This window comes from Notolabrus celidotus, chromosome 20, assembly GCF_009762535.1.
Source record: "Notolabrus celidotus isolate fNotCel1 chromosome 20, fNotCel1.pri, whole genome shotgun sequence".
Taxonomy (NCBI): Eukaryota; Metazoa; Chordata; class Actinopteri; order Labriformes; family Labridae; genus Notolabrus; species Notolabrus celidotus.
Genome location: NC_048291.1, coordinates 8129075 through 8148106, shown reverse-complemented (window position 1 = coordinate 8148106; position 19032 = coordinate 8129075). Strand labels below are relative to the sequence as shown.

Below are 19032 nucleotides of genomic sequence, written 5' to 3'. Positions count from 1 at the left end.
TAAATGCCAGTGATCGTTACAACAGTGGACAGCTCTGCTTCTCTCTAAAGCCACCAGGCCAGTTGTCACTCACCGGCAGCTACAGCATCAAAGGGATGAAAGATGAAGAGACAAGTCTACCGGAGCAAAGCAGCTCTGATGTAGGACAAGCTGCCCGACAGCTTAGGCGCAGTTATGATGCCTTTCTTAAGGAAGCGGCTGCAAATGCAGCAGAGACATGAAACAACAAATCCACCAGATGTGACTATGGGGTGTCATGGAGAGTAAGGTCGGGGCAAGTGTGACAAAAACAGAACAAAGGTATGCTCATTACTAGACCTGTCATCGATCTAGTATGCTGCAGGTTATTCTAATTATCATGGTCTTAAAATGCTAAAAACAAAAGTGCTTCATTTAGACACGTGACTGTAAAAGTGACATTTGAAAACCTGATTTGGTTTCTCGGAAATGTTAAACAACAACTAATCCTTATTTTATTTAATCCTCCTGTTATGTTCGTTTCTCTGGAACAGCAATAATGTTCCTGGGTAAATTTGACCCGGGGCATATTCAATCATCCAAAAGTGTCAGAGCCCCAAAAAATCCCAATACACATTTTTGTTAAATCTAATTTTTAACTCCATTACTAACCATTTAAATCAAGTTTAGTTCATTGGTGTTCTTTAGTTCTAACAGATCATGGTTCAATGAGGATAACTCACTCGTATTTCATTCAAATTAATGTTAAAACTTTTTTGTATGTACATTGGGAAGCCCTAAATATAAATATAATAGTTTTACATGACATTGATTTTTGTTTATTTTATTTTAAATTTTGATTTTTTTTTTAATTAAGAAGTGATGTTGATGCCACCTCTTCTGTCACATGCTGCACAGATTTTTCTGCTGCATTTAGCTGGTTTGGAAGGCATATATTACCTAAATAGACTTTAAAAAGGGTCAATTTGACCGCGAGAGTTAAGGAGTTTGTTTTATCTTTATTACCAATTCTAACCGTTTCTTTATAAAAACTTGGTCTTAAAAAATCTTATTCTTAGAATCAGTCCTTAAAAGGAGTGGAAATCTGGAAGAGTCTACTCACTTTTTGTTTCCTTTTTCAAAGTTGAACTTCCAAAGAAACCACAGTTCTGAAGAAATATGGAAACACTCCAAACTCTGCTGTGGGGGAGGGGAAGGTGTCTAATGCTTGGCCTTTTTTGCTCTCTCTATTTTTGCTGCGATGATAACAAGAATCCGATTCAACCACTTCCAGATGAGAGAAAAGTCCTTACAAGTCAAAGTTGGATTCAATTAGAAACACCTCTTTACAAATCAATGAACTCAAAGGCAGAGAGACGACACCAGTCATAGTGTGAACATGAACATCTTTAGTGACTTGCAGAATCAGGTGGCACACAGCATGTCCATGACATCACATACAGTACAAACCACACAGTGATCCTGTGTGTGAAACGATACACAGAGAAATCCACAAGTGAACTAAAAGAGTCCTCACAGAGTCGTAACGACGGAGTGATAGTTCTGCTGAAGGGCTGTGTTCTCCTTTTCTTTCCAACCACACATGAGAAACAAGGCGCAGAATATCAAACACACCTTGTTGTGGCTTCAAACAGCTCGCACTGCTTTGTTCAAAGTAAAAATTCAGTCCCTCTAAAAAAATACTTTTTTGCTGTGTAAACTTTTTCAACCAAAGGCACTATCTCATCTTCACTCTCATGTCATGATGTGTAGAATCCTGACAATCCTCTGATGAAACCTTTACTTGGAAACAGACATAACACTTACCATACCCTTAATTTGCATCAAGTTAAAACACTTTCAGCCAAACTTGAAGCATTACATCGCACATACTCAAAATACTCATCGATAACTTCATGTAAAATACTCCGCTCCATGCTACAGGATACTGCATGCCATGAAAATGCTGCCATAAAAAACAGAGAAATATTCCTCTTATCCAGAAAGCGGGAGCAGTGCGAGTAGAAACGCAGCCTGTGCGTAAACATAGAAGCAGAAAGGTGAAAAGTTGACCTAAACAAAGTAAAGACAGGCGATGCAAGTGCTATTCCCTTTTGGAGAGCTGGCCGTTTAAAACACACCGAGGCTCACCTGTGCACATCGAGCTGAGGTGAAAACACAAGAATGTTGAAGCTCCAGTTTAGTGCTTAAGAAAAACAAGCTGAGACAAATTCAGCTTTGCAGATCTGAAGTTGATGTGCTTCCTGAAGATGAGGTCACAATTTAGCATGTGCACACTGAAATGTTAAACCAAAGCAAGCATGTGAGCCAAACTTGAGCCTTTTGATCCAGGTCTGGAGAAGCCAGCTTTGAAGGCTCTGCAGTTTGTGATATGTAACATAGCAGGTTGTTTATATGAGGTACAAAAAAACTGAACTGCTCTGATAATGATAGCTGTCAACATGATTTTGCAACATAAAAAAATCCCTTTCATGCAGATAAACATTTCACTGTAAAATTTCAATGTAAAATAAAAGACAACTAAAGCTCTAACTTTAAACTAATATACTGTCACACCGAGTCTTCATTCAGGTTCCTGTCTGCTGCATCTGAACTGATAATGTTAAACCAAAACCAGTTCTTCCTTATCAATATCTAGATTGGAGTAGATCAATAAGAAAAAAGGATTTAAGTGTGATAAACAATAAAAATAATGTTAGTGGAGAAACACTGGTTGCTGATATTTTGCTAGTTTTCACACATTACATTTGTCAACCAATAACATTTCAGGGATAACTGGAGTGATGCACTGACTGTCATAATCACGGATACCTACAACTCCATCCAAGGCATTATCACAGGTCAATATAGATAAAAGCATCTGTGATGGAACAACACAGGTCAAACCATAAGAGAACCATCACCAACTCACACGGGTATAAATTCCTGACATCACCCGGGAAGTCCTGCTATAGAACCTGTGTGTTCGCCACAGCTTGTACAACATGATTTTAAGTTTTACGAATAATGTCGGAATTCTGAATTGAAAAACCTAATTTTTTTTTTTTAATTTCCAAATTCGGAGAGAAAAAGTCAGTAATCTTAAATCAAAGTCAGGAATATGGTTTTCATTTCAGAGTTTTAGGGGAAACATTTTGAAATTCTTAATTGAAAATCAGAATCCTGACTTTCAGATTAAGAAGTTAAAAGTCAGAAGATAAAAAAGAGCTCACCTCTAAGTGGCACTTGTCCTTTTAGATTAAATCAACTAATAAAAAAAATAGTTAAGAACTCTGTCTTTCTTGTAATAATTTGGAGACCGGTCTGAAATGAAAAGATTTTGACAAAAAAATCTGAATTCTGATTTTATCACAGAATTTTCAGAAAAAAAATCTAAAATTCTTAAAGCAGAAAATTCAGAGGAAGAATTTGCAAATTGTCACTGTAATCGGAAATGTTGAGATTTTTTTTTTACACTAATCTCAGAAATCTGAATTCTGAAATCAAAGTCATAAATCTGATTTTCATCCAAGAGTTCTACGAAAAAAATAGAAGTTCTGACTTGAGTTTCAGAGTTATGTAAGAAAGCAGTCAGAATTACAAAACAAATGTTCTGTGGCTCTTTGTCCTTTTAGTATCAAATCTACTAAAACAATGAGGAAAGAATGTCAACTTTGTTTTGATAAATCTCAGAAAAAAAAAAATCAGAATTCTGAGTTTAATCTCAGAATTTTGACTTTGTCTAATCAGACTTCTGGTAAGACAGACTTAATTCATCAAACTGGACAATTGGAAACAGAACTAAAATAATAATAAAAAATCTTACAATTCCGAAAAAATAAAAAAATAAAAATTCTGACTTCACTCTCAGAGTCCAAGAAAAAAAATATAACAGGCCCTAATCTTCCCTACAAAGCAAAAAAGTTGTTATCGACATTGTAAGAAACAACACTGTTTTAGTTGGGGAGACAATAAGGTTGCAACAAACATTTGCTTCAACCTAAACCTGTGTCCCAGGCTTTTCTAGATACTCAGAGCTACAGTATATCTTGTTTTACCAACAGTACTGATACGGATTTTAACAGAAAAAGGCCGGTATAGAGGGATATCAGAGTGCTACTTAAGATTGTCAGGTGGTTGCTGAAGTACAAATGATCAGATTGGGCCACATTTTGAATTTGAAGGCTTCAACAAAAAAGGGCGAGCGGGATATGTCGTATTACGCAACATGCTCAGAGGACAGGTGGATTCCTAACCTCAGTTTTGAGTCTACAACAACACTGAATGTGCATCATTTTAGGGGTATTTGCTGTCTGCAAAAATCCACAATTCAAATGTTTTCCTCCTTCTTGTGTGCTTCTTGTTAAATTTGAGATTGAACATAAAATCTAATAACTGCTATTCCCTGGATTTGCCTCATAAATGTGCTTCCTCAGAGGAGTGAGTATCCTTAGTAATGTGCACACTCAGTGAGAAACAGACATGACAGGAGGACAACTGGAGGTGTTGCAGTTGTCGGAGTGTGGTGATATTCATTACATAAAAAACATTGTGAGGGTCTGTGTGTGGTGTGATCAGCTTCGTAGAAACATGAGTCACTCATTGAGGATCCACTCAGGCCTGTCGTAGCCAAAGAGCCTGAAGTCAGGTTCGTACAGCTTGTAGAGTTCTCTTCTCGCCTCGATAGGCACTGTGCTGAACCAGTCAGCCTCCCAGCTGCTGGCTGTGAGGTTCCTATGAGAGTTGGGAAACTCCACAACATTATCCACCCGAAGCTGTCGTAGTAGGTGCTCTGCATCCTCCTCTGCTGTCTCCAGATGGCCCACAAAGTCATATTGTATCTGGCACGGGTGGCAGAGCCGATACACCTGCCGCCAGTGCTCATTAAAGGGCATTTCTTTCTCTGTCTGAGGGTCCAGGAGGTACTGGAGAAAGTTGGAGAAGGAGGGGTGGACACCCACACCGAAAGCCTCGTCCACAGAAGCAGGAGGTGTGGGCTGGTTGGCGTAGCGGCGCAGCATGACCTGTCCAAAGCGCCGATAGAAGTCGTCATTACGTAACTCAAATTTATTCCTGTAGGCTGAGATGAGGCGCACAAAGGGGTCCCGCACAAAGAGAAACTTGGTGTACTTCTTCAGCTTCACCTTTGAAAAACAAAGAATCGTATTAGCACATATTATACTATTATCACAGAAATAACCCACGATTTAAAGAGATGTCAAATACAATAGAAAACACAAATCCAGGAGCTAATAACTTGATGTGTGGGAAGACATTTTCTGGGAATAAGTGTTAATAGTCCCGAGCAGTTAAAATGATGTCCCTGTGTGGGAGGTGCAGTATAACCTATAGTAAACATAAGCTAGCAGATGTAAAAAAAAATGACATTGATTACATGTATAGACCAAGCGACAACCTCCAAGAATTGAAGCTAATGCGGAAGTGTTAAAAACTGCAGTTCTTCAAATGTCCACTTGAGGCTGGTTCCGGAAGTATCAGAAACCACTTACGCACAAATTCAAAAAAGACGATCTTCACAGCAGAAATAAACATGTTTATAGCCTGGTACAAAAAACAAGCGCAGTCTGGATAGCTCATTTCTCGATTGGCACATACTGTACGGGGGATGAATTGTTTTATAAAGTGGCAATTTGGCAGATATTGAGATTACAAGTCTTCCAATGAGAGGCACAGCTGACTTGATTGACAGGCAGGAACGCTGTAGCTGTTGCCTAGGAGACTCAAAGCCCGCCTCTTTACCTCACACTCGCTCCACAGCAATTAAGTTGAGTTCAGCATTTCCAATATGGCTCCCGCTGATGATTGGCTTCAAAACAGATGGGTGACGTCACGGATACTACGTCAATTATTTATACAGTGTATGCCAGGGGTTCCCAAACTTTTCAGCCCGCAAACTCCAAAATATAGGTGCCAAAGACTCACGACCCCCACTGTTCCTGGAAGTGATTTAATGTGGCTTTATTTAGCTGGTCTGCAGAAAATAAGCCTACCTATATGAGCATGTGTCTGTGTTTTCTGTATTGTTATGAATTAACCTACTGCTACTGATGCTTTTGATCATTAACTGTTCACTAACTCTAAACTTAGGAGTCATTTGACAAAAAGAAAGGTAGAAAACTCATTACAGATTCTATTTTCAAGGTTTTACTTCAAGGTTAGCTACTATTTTTGTCCATATTTTTTACTATAATTGGTAAAATGTACTATATTTAGATAACTTTTAAAAAATAAACATTCTAGATGACATCTCACGACGCCCCATTTTTGTTTAGCAACCTCCCAGGGGGTCCTGACCCACACTTTGGGAACCCCTGGTCTATGGTATAGACGCTGGTAGAGGAAAAGCTCAGTTTAGAGTGAGGCGTCTCTAAAATGTGTCTGTTCATTTAGCTTTCACTGGTTTGTAAATGAAACATCAAACCAAAGTGAACTATGTTCCAGAGAGATAAGCACAGACATTCCCAGCCATGATGTTAGAACAGCTCATTAGGCACCACAGTCCCTTTCACAGCTCTTCAATCAAGCAGTGAACAGGTGCAGCCTTGAAGCTTCACCTGAGGTCCCCACATGCACCACACAGCACATTTAACACAAAGCTTCATGAATAAATACCTCCCATTGAACAACATTTTAGTGACTGTTTCATTATATGTTATTCATAACTCCATATGGTGTATAACAGAAAGTGTAATTTGAACAGACCTTCATAAGGTGCTTTGCAAACTTGCCGTAACGTTTCCAGAACTTGTTGAAGGTGAAGTGCATGCTGCTGTTGTGGACCAGGTCTCTGGGGATGGCCAGCGGGTCTCTCTGGGGGACGCCGTCCTGCAGCATGCTTTCACTTAGGACTATCATGATGCGCTTCCAGTTACTGCACGCTACCTGTGAGAGGTGGGCAGGTGACATGGGTGGAAGAGAGAAGAAACAGGATTTGTATTTGCATAAAAAACATGCCAAGAATTTCGTTTATGTAGCACAAAATCTTTTGGCACGTTATATATTAAGCAGGTCTACACTGCACATCTGCGTTATTTACAGAGGCCCATCATTTATCAACCAATTGGCAAGCACTTGGAAACATTGGAAAAGAAAAAAAATCTATTTAACAGGCAGAAATCTCAGGAAGAACCAGACTAATTTGTGGCCACAACAAGCTGGGCAGAAACAGAAGGATACAGACAGAGAAAAGGTGAATTGATCAATTCTTAAATATCTTAAAATGATAAAAAATAAAGAGCACATTATAGGTCTTATTATGGTTAAACACTTTCAAAGAAAATTGTCATATTTTTATTTTAAAGGACGCAAAACAGTGTGTTAGTTTCACTTTATAGTCCTCTGTTGGTCATATAGAAAAGTATACGTGTGTGTGAATGTGTGTTTGTATGTTTCGACTTAGCTGCCTTATGGGGTCATAGATCAGACTTCAGAACAGTTAGTCGGGGACAGTCAGCTAAAGTTGCCAGGAAATTAATGTAAGCTGACAAATATTTCCCCAAAATAGATCCAAGTAAAAAATCCTAATTTATCATAGTGATTATTATATTATTATTATCATTATTTTTTTAAATTATTATTATTATTACCAAAGAAAACAAAGTCTATCTTACACAGTGCTTCACAAAGGCTGCAAATGAAACAGTTCATACAGTAATCAGGTTTTAAAGCAAGTAATATCAATATAGTATATGCTCTATATAGTATATGCTCTAATTAGGGAAATATGTGTGTTTGTGCATTTTGGACTTAGCTGCCTTATGGGGTCATATGTCAGACTCAACAACAGTTAATCGGGGACAGTCAGCTTAGGTTGCAGAGAAATTCATGTAAATTGATCAAATTTCCCCAAAATAGATCCAAGTAAACATATCTCATTTAATATAATGATAATTTTATTATTATTATTATTATTTATGGTTATTGTATTATTATTATTGTTATAAAAGCTAAAAACAAAATCTGACTTACACAGTGCTTCACAAAGGCTGCAAATGAAACAGGTCATACAATAATCAGGTTTTGAAATACACATTATCAATAAAGTCTGGGAAATATTTTAAAGATAAAAAACAAAGAATACTAAAAATCATATTTAAAGCTGCTGTTGGAAGGAACGGTGTAAAAAACATTACTTTTTTCTGCTGGGTTTGGAGAAAAGTTCATAATACCACTCGGTACTCATCGGTAAGTGATGTCATTTGAGATTATGGCGAAATCTCTGTGTTTTCCAATGCCTTTGTATCAAGCAATGTTATTATTCCCCACGTTCCCGTTATTATGGACCAATCAGGGCTACTCCCCAGCCCTCTGTCCTGATTAGTAGAGTGGCTGCCCCACTATGTCGCCCTGATTGGCTGGGAAGCCACTACTTCATAGAACGCGCACAACAATCTTTGTGGGCGGGGTTACGACAGCAGAGAGGGGAGGGGTAGTGTTGACATCCAAAGTCTCTCTCAGAAGTAATGTTTATATCACGACTACCAACAGCCGCTTTAAGTACAATAATTTGGGCTAACCATTAAAGGTTTTGTTCAGACGCAACTCTAAAAATAAGCTCATTTTTTTCTCCAAAGGGGGAATAAAGATAAAAACACATGATTAAAACAGTTCAATATTATTACTATGAAGGCCTACAGGGGACTAATGTGTTTGCAAGGTTTAAATGACTATGACTATTCAACAAGTTTGACGTTAACACAGCAGTGAAAAGAATAAGATGTTTATGTACCTTAGGAACATAGCAGTAGATAATACCATGCCTGTCGTCCACGATTAGATGATCCAGCTCCTTGTTTGAGATGTCATCAAATGAACGATTTTTGCCAGGAAACGCGATGCTGTCATTGGCGCACATCTCCTGAAGTAACTTCCGCCGCTGCTCCTATGGGATAGGAAATATCAGACACGTACCCTTAATCAGGGTTATATATTACATACATCCAAAAATATTAATAAATAAAAGAAAAATAAATGTTCTTCAAAAGCCTTTACTCCTCTTTATTCTCACTTCTACCAAGTAATCAATAGGTCCTGACTTCAAAGCCCTCTCCACCCACTTTGTTTCCACTTCCTCTGTCTTATTAAACCTCTGCTTACGAGGAAACAAGGTGAACCTACATAATCCAATAAGAATGAAAAAAGTGAAACTCTCCTGTTAGGTGGGTAGTTTAGATGTCATTTAAACCGGAAAACCGTGTACATGCCCACATGGACCAAAGAGAGAGTCGTGTTAGGCAAAGCAAGTTATAAGATCAACGTGGGTGGACCTAGAAACCTGTTAGTTTCAGACCTCATTTTATTTTTGAATAGTTAATCCTCTTGTGTATACACACCTTTGACATGTTTGGTCTTTGGCTTATGTAAGCTTATATAAGCAATACATTTTTATCTCAAAGTATAAATATTTTGACATTGCATATAAGTCCAAATATTTCCTCTCACAAGTAGCAACCTCAAGTGTTGAAATGAGGCCAATGTGGAAGTGCAAAAAAACTGCAGTTCCTCAAGTATCCACTTGAGGCTAACTCTAAGTTTATTTATTAATACACAATATAAAAGTGGGGTATTTTTATAGAAAGATAATTATTTTTATATAGCAATGGATAGATTTGGATAATAAGAGGCACGGCTACTTGGCAGGAGGGCAGATTGTAGCTGTTTACAGGAGGCTTAAAGTCTGCCTCAACCCCACCTCTTTGCCTGTTTCTATGTTGACTCAAAGTTAAGTTGAGTCAACATTTCCAATATGTCTACCACCATCATTGAGCTACAAAACACCTCAAACAGAGACCAATGGATGACATCACAGAGACTTCATACATGGTTTTTACAGCCCATGACATAAATATATATAGACAGAAAAGAGATAGTGAGAATCTAAACTTTCAAAAAAATGTCATTCATTTTATATTACAATATTTTCATGAATCCAACACCTTTTTTAAGGTATAAAAGCTGTCATCAACAAATCAGGGTCAACTTTATTTCTGCTGCTATTTGGGCAAAAGCAAATGTGAAACTCTGTGATGTTAATGATGTTCCTGTTTCCATGTTCCGAGCTAAACCGGTGAGTCAGCATGCAGCTGGCTGATGAATAAGTTGGAGCTATTCTGGATGTTTTATTCATACATGTGCTTTTCCTGTCCTGACATGTCAAGATGTGTTCCGTGAAAAAGTGTCACACAGCCAATTAGACCAGCTTACTGTGACTTATATTTATTACCAGCTGCCTTTTTTTAAACCCTTTTTAATAATAATACTACTTTATTTATTTATTTAGCACTTTTCAATACAGGTAACAAAGTGCTTCACAGTGGGCAATAAAAACAAAAAGAACTGAAAAGCAAAATGTAGCGTAAAAATTAAATATTTAATCATTATCTTTTGTTTATATTTATCATTATTATTCTTTACATTGTTTCTGTCTGTTTTTCTGTGAAGTAGTTTGTAACTGTTTAGAAAAGTGCTATATAAACAAAGTGTATTACTATTATTATTATTATTATTATTATTACAAATCTATAAAACAGACCCTTAAAATCAGAGGTAAAATTATATAAATTGAGTAATGACATAAAATAAGGGATTGACTCTGCAAGTCTGATCTCCTCTTGCAGGCTGTTCCAGAGTGTAGGAGCTCTGACTGAAAAAACCCTGTCCCCTTTAGTTTTCAGTCTGGACCTTGGAACAGCTAGCAGAGCACTGCCAGAGGATCTCAAACTGTGACCAGGTTTGCAGTAGGGATGGGCAATGATTTTAGAATATTTGAATATTCGAATATTCGTTCTTTTTGAAAAAATAAAAGAGTTACTCCGAATATTGTCTCATTTTAAAAGTACAATTTTTCATCATTTTCACCCTTGCCTGGTTGTGATACAGTATTCCTGCCAGACGGCCTACAGAGCGTCTTAAAGCATTAAACAACAGAAGAAGAAGAATGCTAACTGCATTAAACAGCAAAAGAAGAAAACATTAGCGACAGTCGCACTGATTTTCTCCGTTTCTGAATCTCACACCACTACAAAATGTATTTCCAGAGACTGTGCGTGGCTGTAAAATGTAAACAAACACACCACGCTGCTGCGTCACAGAAACAGCGACATAACGATTGAGACAGACGCCGTCAGTGCTCACTACTAGCAGCACCTCGTCCTGCTGCTGGCTAACAAGACTGCCACACAAATGGGCTGTTAAGGGTTAGGTGTGTGTGTGTGTGTGTGTGTGTGTGTGTGTGTGTGTGTGTGTGTGTGTGTGTGTGTGTGATGCCAATGATTATTGAATAGTATTTTGGCTTCAATTGCCCATCCCTAGTTTGTAAGGGGATAAAAGTTTTAGTATTTTGTTGTCCTGCTGTTTCTTTAATATATTTGATTGTGCTTTACTTTTTTCAATTTTAGTATTTTTTAAATATGCTTTATAGATACATACAGATTGGATTTTGTACACACTAAAAGGAAAAAAAAACAATATATAAGATAAGTACCTGTCTCTCTCTGAGCTCTGCTGCTACAGGAGTCAAGTGAATCTTCCACTCCCGTCTTGGTATGTACCGCTCTTCTGCTTTCTCTGATTGGTTACTCGTGTCCGGGGGTACTGGGTCAGTGGGCTCACCAGTTCCCGGCTCTAAGAACTGGTTCACGAAGGCATCGATGTCTGACAGAAAAGACGGGGTTCTGGAGGTCTGAGACTGCTGTGGGGGAGGGCCGTGGGGAATTTTGGGTCCCGGCGAAACGGGAGTGTGCAAATACAAATGTGAAACTCCGACATCATCCCAGTAGATGATGATGAGGAGGATCATGAAGGCTGAGCCCAGGACCACGAAGACGCGGAACATTCTGGACGTTCCCATGGCGACTGTTGCTTCCCTCTTGCTACAAGGTCACCATGGCAACAGAGTCAAGGTCCAGGAGCTCTCTCTCTCGCTCTTTCTCTCTCACCATGGCGACAGTAAAGATGGCAGCTATAGCAGAGTCTGTGGTAGGATGGGGCTTTTCATGATGCTGGTGCAGTGCAGGTGCAGGTGTGGAACATCCATGGACTGACTCTCACCTCTGCTCCATGCCTGCAGCCCTGCAGATAAGAGAGACACAGAAGACCACACTTCAATACATTTCATCTTGCACTACACCTCCATTATTAAAAAACTAATTACAACAACAAACAGTTCTTAACAGACGCTATTTAATCAAGGAATGTGTAGTTTATACATGTGTAACAAGGTCTGAACAAGAGGAAACAGAGATACAAAGCAGAGCTCAGAAAAGAGGGGAATTCAGCAGCACAGAGAACAAAGAGAGCAATAACAGAGGGATAGAAAATCACTATTATATACAGCTCCAGATAAAACTGAAGACACCACTGCCAAAATATTTATTTCCTTGGTTCTTCTATCCATAAGTTTGTTTGAGCACAGGGAACATTTTTGTTTTCATGTGTACATTTCTCCAAACTTACAAATAAAATATTCACAAGTAGGTCTTATTTTTGCAGTTAATGACAAGTGGTTAAAATAACAAAAGAATGCTCTATTTTTCAGAGTACGAATAATGCAAACGAAAAATAAAAACATAGACAACAGAATAAAAATGTTTTTAAATCATATCTCGTAACACTAATATCCTGAAAAACAATGATAGTTGATTTTTGAACCAGGCTGTAAACATGTTAAGTTTGACTGTAAAGATGGGCTGTTTTGAATGAGTGTGTACGTGGCTTCTGATGCTTCTGGAGCCAGCCTCTGGTGGGACACTTGAGGAACTGCAGTTTTATGCACATACGCATATTTCAAAATTGGAGGTTGCTGCTTGTTTTGGCCCATAGACTGTATAAATAATGGACGTAGTATTCGTGACGTCACCCATCTGCTTCTGAAGCACTGTTTTGAAGCCAATCGTCTGCAGGAGCCATATTGGAAATGCTGAACTCAACCTAACTTCTGTCGAGCTAGTGTGAGGTAAAGGGGCAGGCTTTGAGCCTCCTAGCCAAAAGCTACAGTGTTCCCGCCTGTCAATCAAGTCACCTGTGCCTCTCATAATGGAAAACTCGTAATCTATCATGTATGCCGCTATTTTAATGATTGATAGTCACTGTCTGATGCAAATGTGTACAGCAGCTTTTAGTCATTTTTAATCATACGGTGCTATTTGTACTTTTCTTTTCTTTTTTGTTTGTGTTTTGGTTTCTCCTCTTCCTTCTTATTTTCATTTGATTATACTTGACTTTATTTTTTTTTGTTTAATCTTGATCTTTTTAGGGATCCTTTTTAACATCTGTCAAGGGTCTACGGATGTAAACTAGCCTTTTGGCTAATTCTGGCATATTTACAGAAGTGTTAATTAATATGTATGGTCCTTTTAAATGAAAAAAAATAAATTAAATTAAGTAAATAAATATCTTTGAAAATACCACGTTATGAAAAAATGTAGCCCCTTTACAGTGTGTGCCGACCAAGAAATTTGCTATTCAGACTAAACCACATTTTTTTTTTTTTTTTTTAATTTGTGTGTATGTAGTTTCCGGTACTTCCGTAGCCAGCCTCAAGCGGACACTCGATGAACTGCAGTTTTTCCACATTGGCTTCAATTCTTGCGACCAGTGTGAACAGGCTGCCTTTCTTCAGGCTACACTCTTTATTCGCTCAATCTATTTAGAATCCTGATACTTCAGACTATGTTGTGCTAAACTATTTAACATTTAGTTATTCATGAAGAAGTATGATATACAACATTCGATCTGCAGAGTCCCTCTCTACTTTCAAAAGACAGCTAAAGACCCAGCTCTTTAAGAAGCACTATGTACTTAGCTAGACTGTTCTCCACTGTTGTCCCCAGTGGCAGATCATGTCGTCCAGCTACAATTGACTCGCACTGTCCTGCTCTACTCTGGGAATCTGTGTTCAGCTCTTGAGTGACCCAGCACTTGGTACTTTGGTCATTAGTTTGGTGATGTTAATTGTTGATGATGATAACGGAAAGTCTCAAATGGTTTGGTTGCCTCGTTGTAGATGTTCCTTATTTTACAAAAAAAAATACAAAATCCTTCTTTACTTTGTGCATTGCCTTTACACTGCTTGGCACTACCTGCACCCAAATGGACTTGTTACCCATACTGATTTTGTTTCCTCTTGTCTAGATCTTTGCTTGTGTTGTTCTTGTTCTCGTATGTACGTCGCATTGGATAAAAGCGTCTGCTAAATGACATTGTAACATTGTAACATTGTAACAATAGTCAGTCCCTCCAGGATTTCGCGGGATTTGTTTGTGATTGTTGCGGCCCAAAAAGCCTGATTTTGCGACCGCTTTTTGAACAAATTGCTGTGAAAGTTGCGATTTTTTTTTATTTTTTTCCCCCAATAACATCTCAGGGGGAAGTAAATATGCTAAATTATAGTTGTTTTTAGAAAACATTATTGATGTGGCCACTGACTGTATTTTGATTCTCGTTTCACAGAAAAATGCCATTAAAGGGCTGTATTTCACATTTACTACGGTCTCTGAATGCACCTCGCAAGGACACAGGCACTTGACAGTCAGTTCACGCACTCTGAAATGAATCTGCATCTTTGATGACTATGAGTTTATTAAAACTTACTGAATGTGTCTGATGTATCACCAAACTGGATTAAATCAAGCTTTAGACGTGGAGCTTTTTACAGTAATGGCGGCAAAAACGTCAAACCTCAAATATTAAACGGACGTCCCCCGGTTGTGTCTCTGTCACTAACGTACACCGGGGGTAAAAATCATGTATGAAGATGAGACAGATGCATGGAGATGAGGAGAGCTGGTTCATAAAGCACACCTGCTGCAGGTAGAGACCAAGCGAACACTGTGCCCCTCAATCTGTAACAACGTTGTCATAGTCACTTGTCCTGCCTGCTGTCCTCTGTGTTCACCCGTTCTCCGTGTGTGTTTTGTTGTTGAAAAGTGCACATGAAGTGAGGACTTGCGTTTATGTTCCAATGAAGTGAAATTGATGACAAAACCGATGACGCACAGGGGCTGAGGTTAAGGTGATTGGTCAAATTTGTGGGAAAATTGCGGTGATTGTATAAAATTGCAAGGCCGCGAAAAAATCGCGCTGATTGGTTGAATTTGCATTGATAGTTGCGATCGCGAAATCGCAACTTCCTGGAGGGACCGAATAGTGTGATATAAGACCAGGGCTGTGGACCAACACTCAAGTGTTTATGAGTCTTGCTGAATTCCCTGTGTTTTCAGAATGCTCCTTTTCAAGCAGCTTGGTTGAGCAACACACTTTCAAAAGTGTTCAGATTTCAAGGTGAGAATCTTTTATTGGAGCATATGAGCACGGCCATCTCTTCTGGTTTGAAAGAGAGCTAAAAACACCAGCTAGGCAGGCAAGTCTCAAACTTTGTTGGCTTCAAATTTTTGACGAGGCATGAGCTGAATTTCTTCTCCATCTCTCCCAGTTGACTCAACTCCCACTGCCAGCAGTAAAATCACAGGTGGTTGTCAAATATCCGCGTGCCACAGGGCTCTACATACCATACCGTACTAACCTTTTCATTGCACAAGTATCCTGCTGTACCCACACTGGGCTTCCTATGGATTATGGTACAGCATCTGCACACTTTAATACTGAGCACCTCTGAAGTAATCAAAGCCCCTGTGTTAGCAACCTTTGAAAGAGGGCCAGTTGAAATATTTTACACACCTCACCAAGATACATTCTGCATGTACAGGAACACACTGAAGCTCACTGTGCTCAGGGGATGCACAAAATAGCATATTACTTTCTGGAGAGCTGCGCAAACACAGCCGTAAAAAGACAAAGTCAATGTCTGTGCTATGTGTGGCTTATCTCAATCACAGTTCATGTTTAATTCCACTCCGTCTCCAGCCTTTTTCAGTCACACTCTGTCACGTTGTCGTTCCAAAATCCTTCTACATTTCACTCATGCAACAGTCGTCGTATTATTTCCTCTTTCCTGAAGCTTAGAGAGATCCAGTGACATGGAAAATCATCATTCTGTCTCTAGAGGCTGCAGACAACTACACTCCTCTTCCTCTCTGCACGCTGATGAATATACTGCTGCTCTGAAATCTACATCATATCAGACACATCAGAATATATTAACATCTCCTGTCAGTGCTGGATTAAGAAATGTTGTTTACGTAAGTGCTTTAATTAAGAGCCATTTTAAGGAGAACATATGTTATGCTGCTGTATCAACTACAACCAGGGTTAGTCAGTATATGTGAATCATTTATTTATCTGCATCTATCATGCATCTATCCAGCAGTGTATTCTTGGGCTCAGTAGTTTACAATACTCCCTTCACTGTCCGTAGCACAAGTATCAGGGCATCACAGCTGAGCAAGCGTTAGTCCTAGGGATGGGTACCGAATTCGGTACTTTTATAGGTATCGACCGAATTCCGCCGGTACTACCGAGTACCGATTCACGTAAAATCAAACGGTACCATATTTATGTACACATCCTTGTGACTGTGAGGGAGTGGAAGAGTAGGTGATTTTCCATACTTTCGCCTTGTAATAAAGTTTGAGACTGATTGGGTGGACGTCTCTGCTCTCTGCATCTGCGCAGGAGCATGCCAAATGAAGCCTGCAGCTGACGGGCGCGCACTCACCGCGAGGCAAAGCTGCAGGAGGATTAAGTTGAGACGAACCCTCCTGCTCCGACTACCTGCCCTGTTCATAACCGTTCCTGTATGCGTGAATGTCCAACAAGTAAGTTGTGTGTCCTGTTATTATAAAGAGACAGAGAACTGACGTTTTCCCTGTCCGCAGGCATTCACGTGTGTTCATTAATAAACTCCCGAAAGAGCAATTAGACGCCACGAGCACGTGCCAGCTAATATATGTAATGACCTATATAATCCTGTTTCTGTTCATTTAATGTTAAATTAAATAAGTATGTTAAATTTAAAAGAATTGAGATTTTATTATTAAACAAATTAACATTTATTATCACAAACACACACAAAAGTACCGAAAATTGGTACCGTTGAGTACCGGTACCGATTCCCAGGTACCGGGTATCGGTACCGTATCGGTTCAAGTGTGAAAGGTACCGCTCCCTAGCTAGTCCACAGTATAAGTGATACATATTTGGAGTATGTTATATATTTTATTAGGGATGTCCCCGGTCTCGATCTCAACCATCGGATCTGAGCCGATTTGGAAGTCTCTTAATTGATCGGTGATCGGCATTTGAGCCGATCATTTACGTCCGCTGTCACTCAACCCAATTTGCAGCAGACGGTTAACGCGCGATTGTAACTGAATTAATTATATCTTGCATTGCACTTTAACTTTATCGTTTTTTTCGAAGTACTTCCAGACATCACTTTTTTTTAACTGACATGTCGCAGGTGTCACAGAGGGTTCTGTATTTGTTGTGATTTTGCTTTCGGTGGAATATTATGTTCCTAGAGGGTTGCCGTAGCTGCTGTAAAACAGCTGTTTTTTCTGAAATCTGGCTCGGTGTGTTCTAAAGCTGAAGCCGTGGCCGGAGAAGTCATACGTTTATATCCCGTTAATTATTTTCCTACCTAGTATATTCACTTTGTGCGAAAACAAAAAGCACATGGTCACACATGTAACGCTGTATGAGTTCAAGTCATGTTGCCGTGTTCGCGCGTAACAAAATGCTCCTCTAATAATGGGGTCACTGGCGAGTACCCATATGCACGAGCGCCGCCGATTCGCAAGCATATGATCGTGACTGATTCAAAACCGGTCCTCAGCACATCATTTGTGTTTTGCATGTCTCACTCAGTGGTAAGAAAACACCAAAACATTGTCATAGTGAAGAAAGCTAGAAACACAAACAAACATGATATGTACACACAGGAGGCGGGCAGAATGACAGGACAGGATTTGATTGGTTTCATATATTGGACCCTAATGGCAGGGATTGGTTGGTGTTTTCCCAGGTTTACTCAGGCTGTAGAGAGCGGCTTTAGTTACAATCAGGACATAAAGATAATTTAAACCAGTATTAAAAAAAGTGTATCTAAATCTGACTACCAACCCCAGCTTTAAATATTTGCAACTGGAGATTTTGACAGTCGGTATCGGCATTCATAACCACAGGTATCAGTATCGGTATCGGCTTCAGCATGGCAAAAGTTGTATCAGAACACCTATAGTTTTTACATCACGACTAGCCTTTGTTTACTTCAATTGAAGTCCAGCACCTCAAAAGTCCCTCATACACTGTACACCGTGGTTATGGAAAGAATAATAAAGTGTAAAACAACTTTTAGGGAATGAACTGGAGCTTTAATTTTGAACGTATCCGCGTTGACACAGGTTTTTGTAAAGTGCCAAGATGTCTCGAGAAACACAGGCTCTTCATTAGCCGGATGTGATTTTTTAGAAGCTTTGTTACTCTCGTCCACGTCCATAAAGAACAGCTCGGGCTTACTGGACGACAGATAAATCACACCGTCCAGTCCGCAGCAGCCGCCAGTAGCAGATGCCAGACCGGGGACACAATGTCGCCTTTGACGGGGGAGCAGCGCCGCGGGGACGGGCTGTTCCTCACCCCGGGGAGGCGTTCAGCTCCTGGCTGCTTTTCAGCAAGGTGTCGTGTGAAGCCGTGAGTCAAAATTTCGTCGAAAACAATGAACAGAGGTCAGAAAACAGAAAACAGCGCGCTTCCTTCCGCACAGGCTGTGGTGGATTTATCAATACACGCTGCCTGTCAGTGAATCTATAGGAGAGTGAATTAGTCAAAGTAATGCGAAGGCTTTCGGCAAACGTGAATTCAAATAAGCCTTGTTGCTGAAAGTTAAGAATACAAAAAAAAAAAAAATGAGTCATAAAAAGCACCTTCTCACCCTTTTACGTGTCCATGAGCTCCCTGCGCCGCGTCAGCTGAGTCTGTGATGAGAGAGAGAGAGAGAGAGACCCCCGTTTTTTTCTTTTTAGAGATGGAGCGTGAATCTCGCTAAACACCGCGAGAGTTTACAGCTGATGTTCCTGCAGAATGAGCTCATGAAGGGAAAAATTCTACAGATGGGATTTATGGCTCTTTGAAGGGAACCGGGTTTTGAGGAGCCTT

The 19032-nt window shown here is 39.5% G+C and overlaps 1 protein-coding gene across 1 annotated transcript; it reads right to left on the bottom strand.

Annotated features, from left to right (window-relative positions):
* Positions 1–1347: 1347 nt before the first annotated feature.
* chst12a (carbohydrate (chondroitin 4) sulfotransferase 12a) lies at positions 1348–18918 on the bottom strand. Its single transcript, XM_034711985.1, has 5 exons — positions 18809–18918; positions 11462–12048; positions 8708–8860; positions 6682–6861; positions 1348–5102 (listed from the first exon to the last, which is right to left on the bottom strand). Exons 2-5 carry the CDS (start codon positions 11825–11827, stop codon positions 4554–4556), a joined length of 1248 nt encoding a protein of 415 aa, XP_034567876.1. The 5' UTR covers positions 11828–12048; positions 18809–18918; the 3' UTR covers positions 1348–4553.
* Between the last annotated feature and the right edge of the window lie 114 nt (positions 18919–19032).

Coding starts and splice junctions, on each gene's coding strand:
- chst12a (XM_034711985.1), bottom strand. CDS start 11,827: ATGGGAACGTCCAGAATGTTCCGCGTCTTCGTGGTCCTGGGCTCAGCC. Junction 8,861..11,461: donor CAGAGCTCAGAGAGAGACAG/GTACTTATCTTA, acceptor CCTATCCCATAG/GAGCAGCGGCGGAAGTTACT. Junction 6,862..8,707: donor TCTACTGCTATGTTCCTAAG/GTACATAAACAT, acceptor CACCTCTCACAG/GTAGCGTGCAGTAACTGGAA.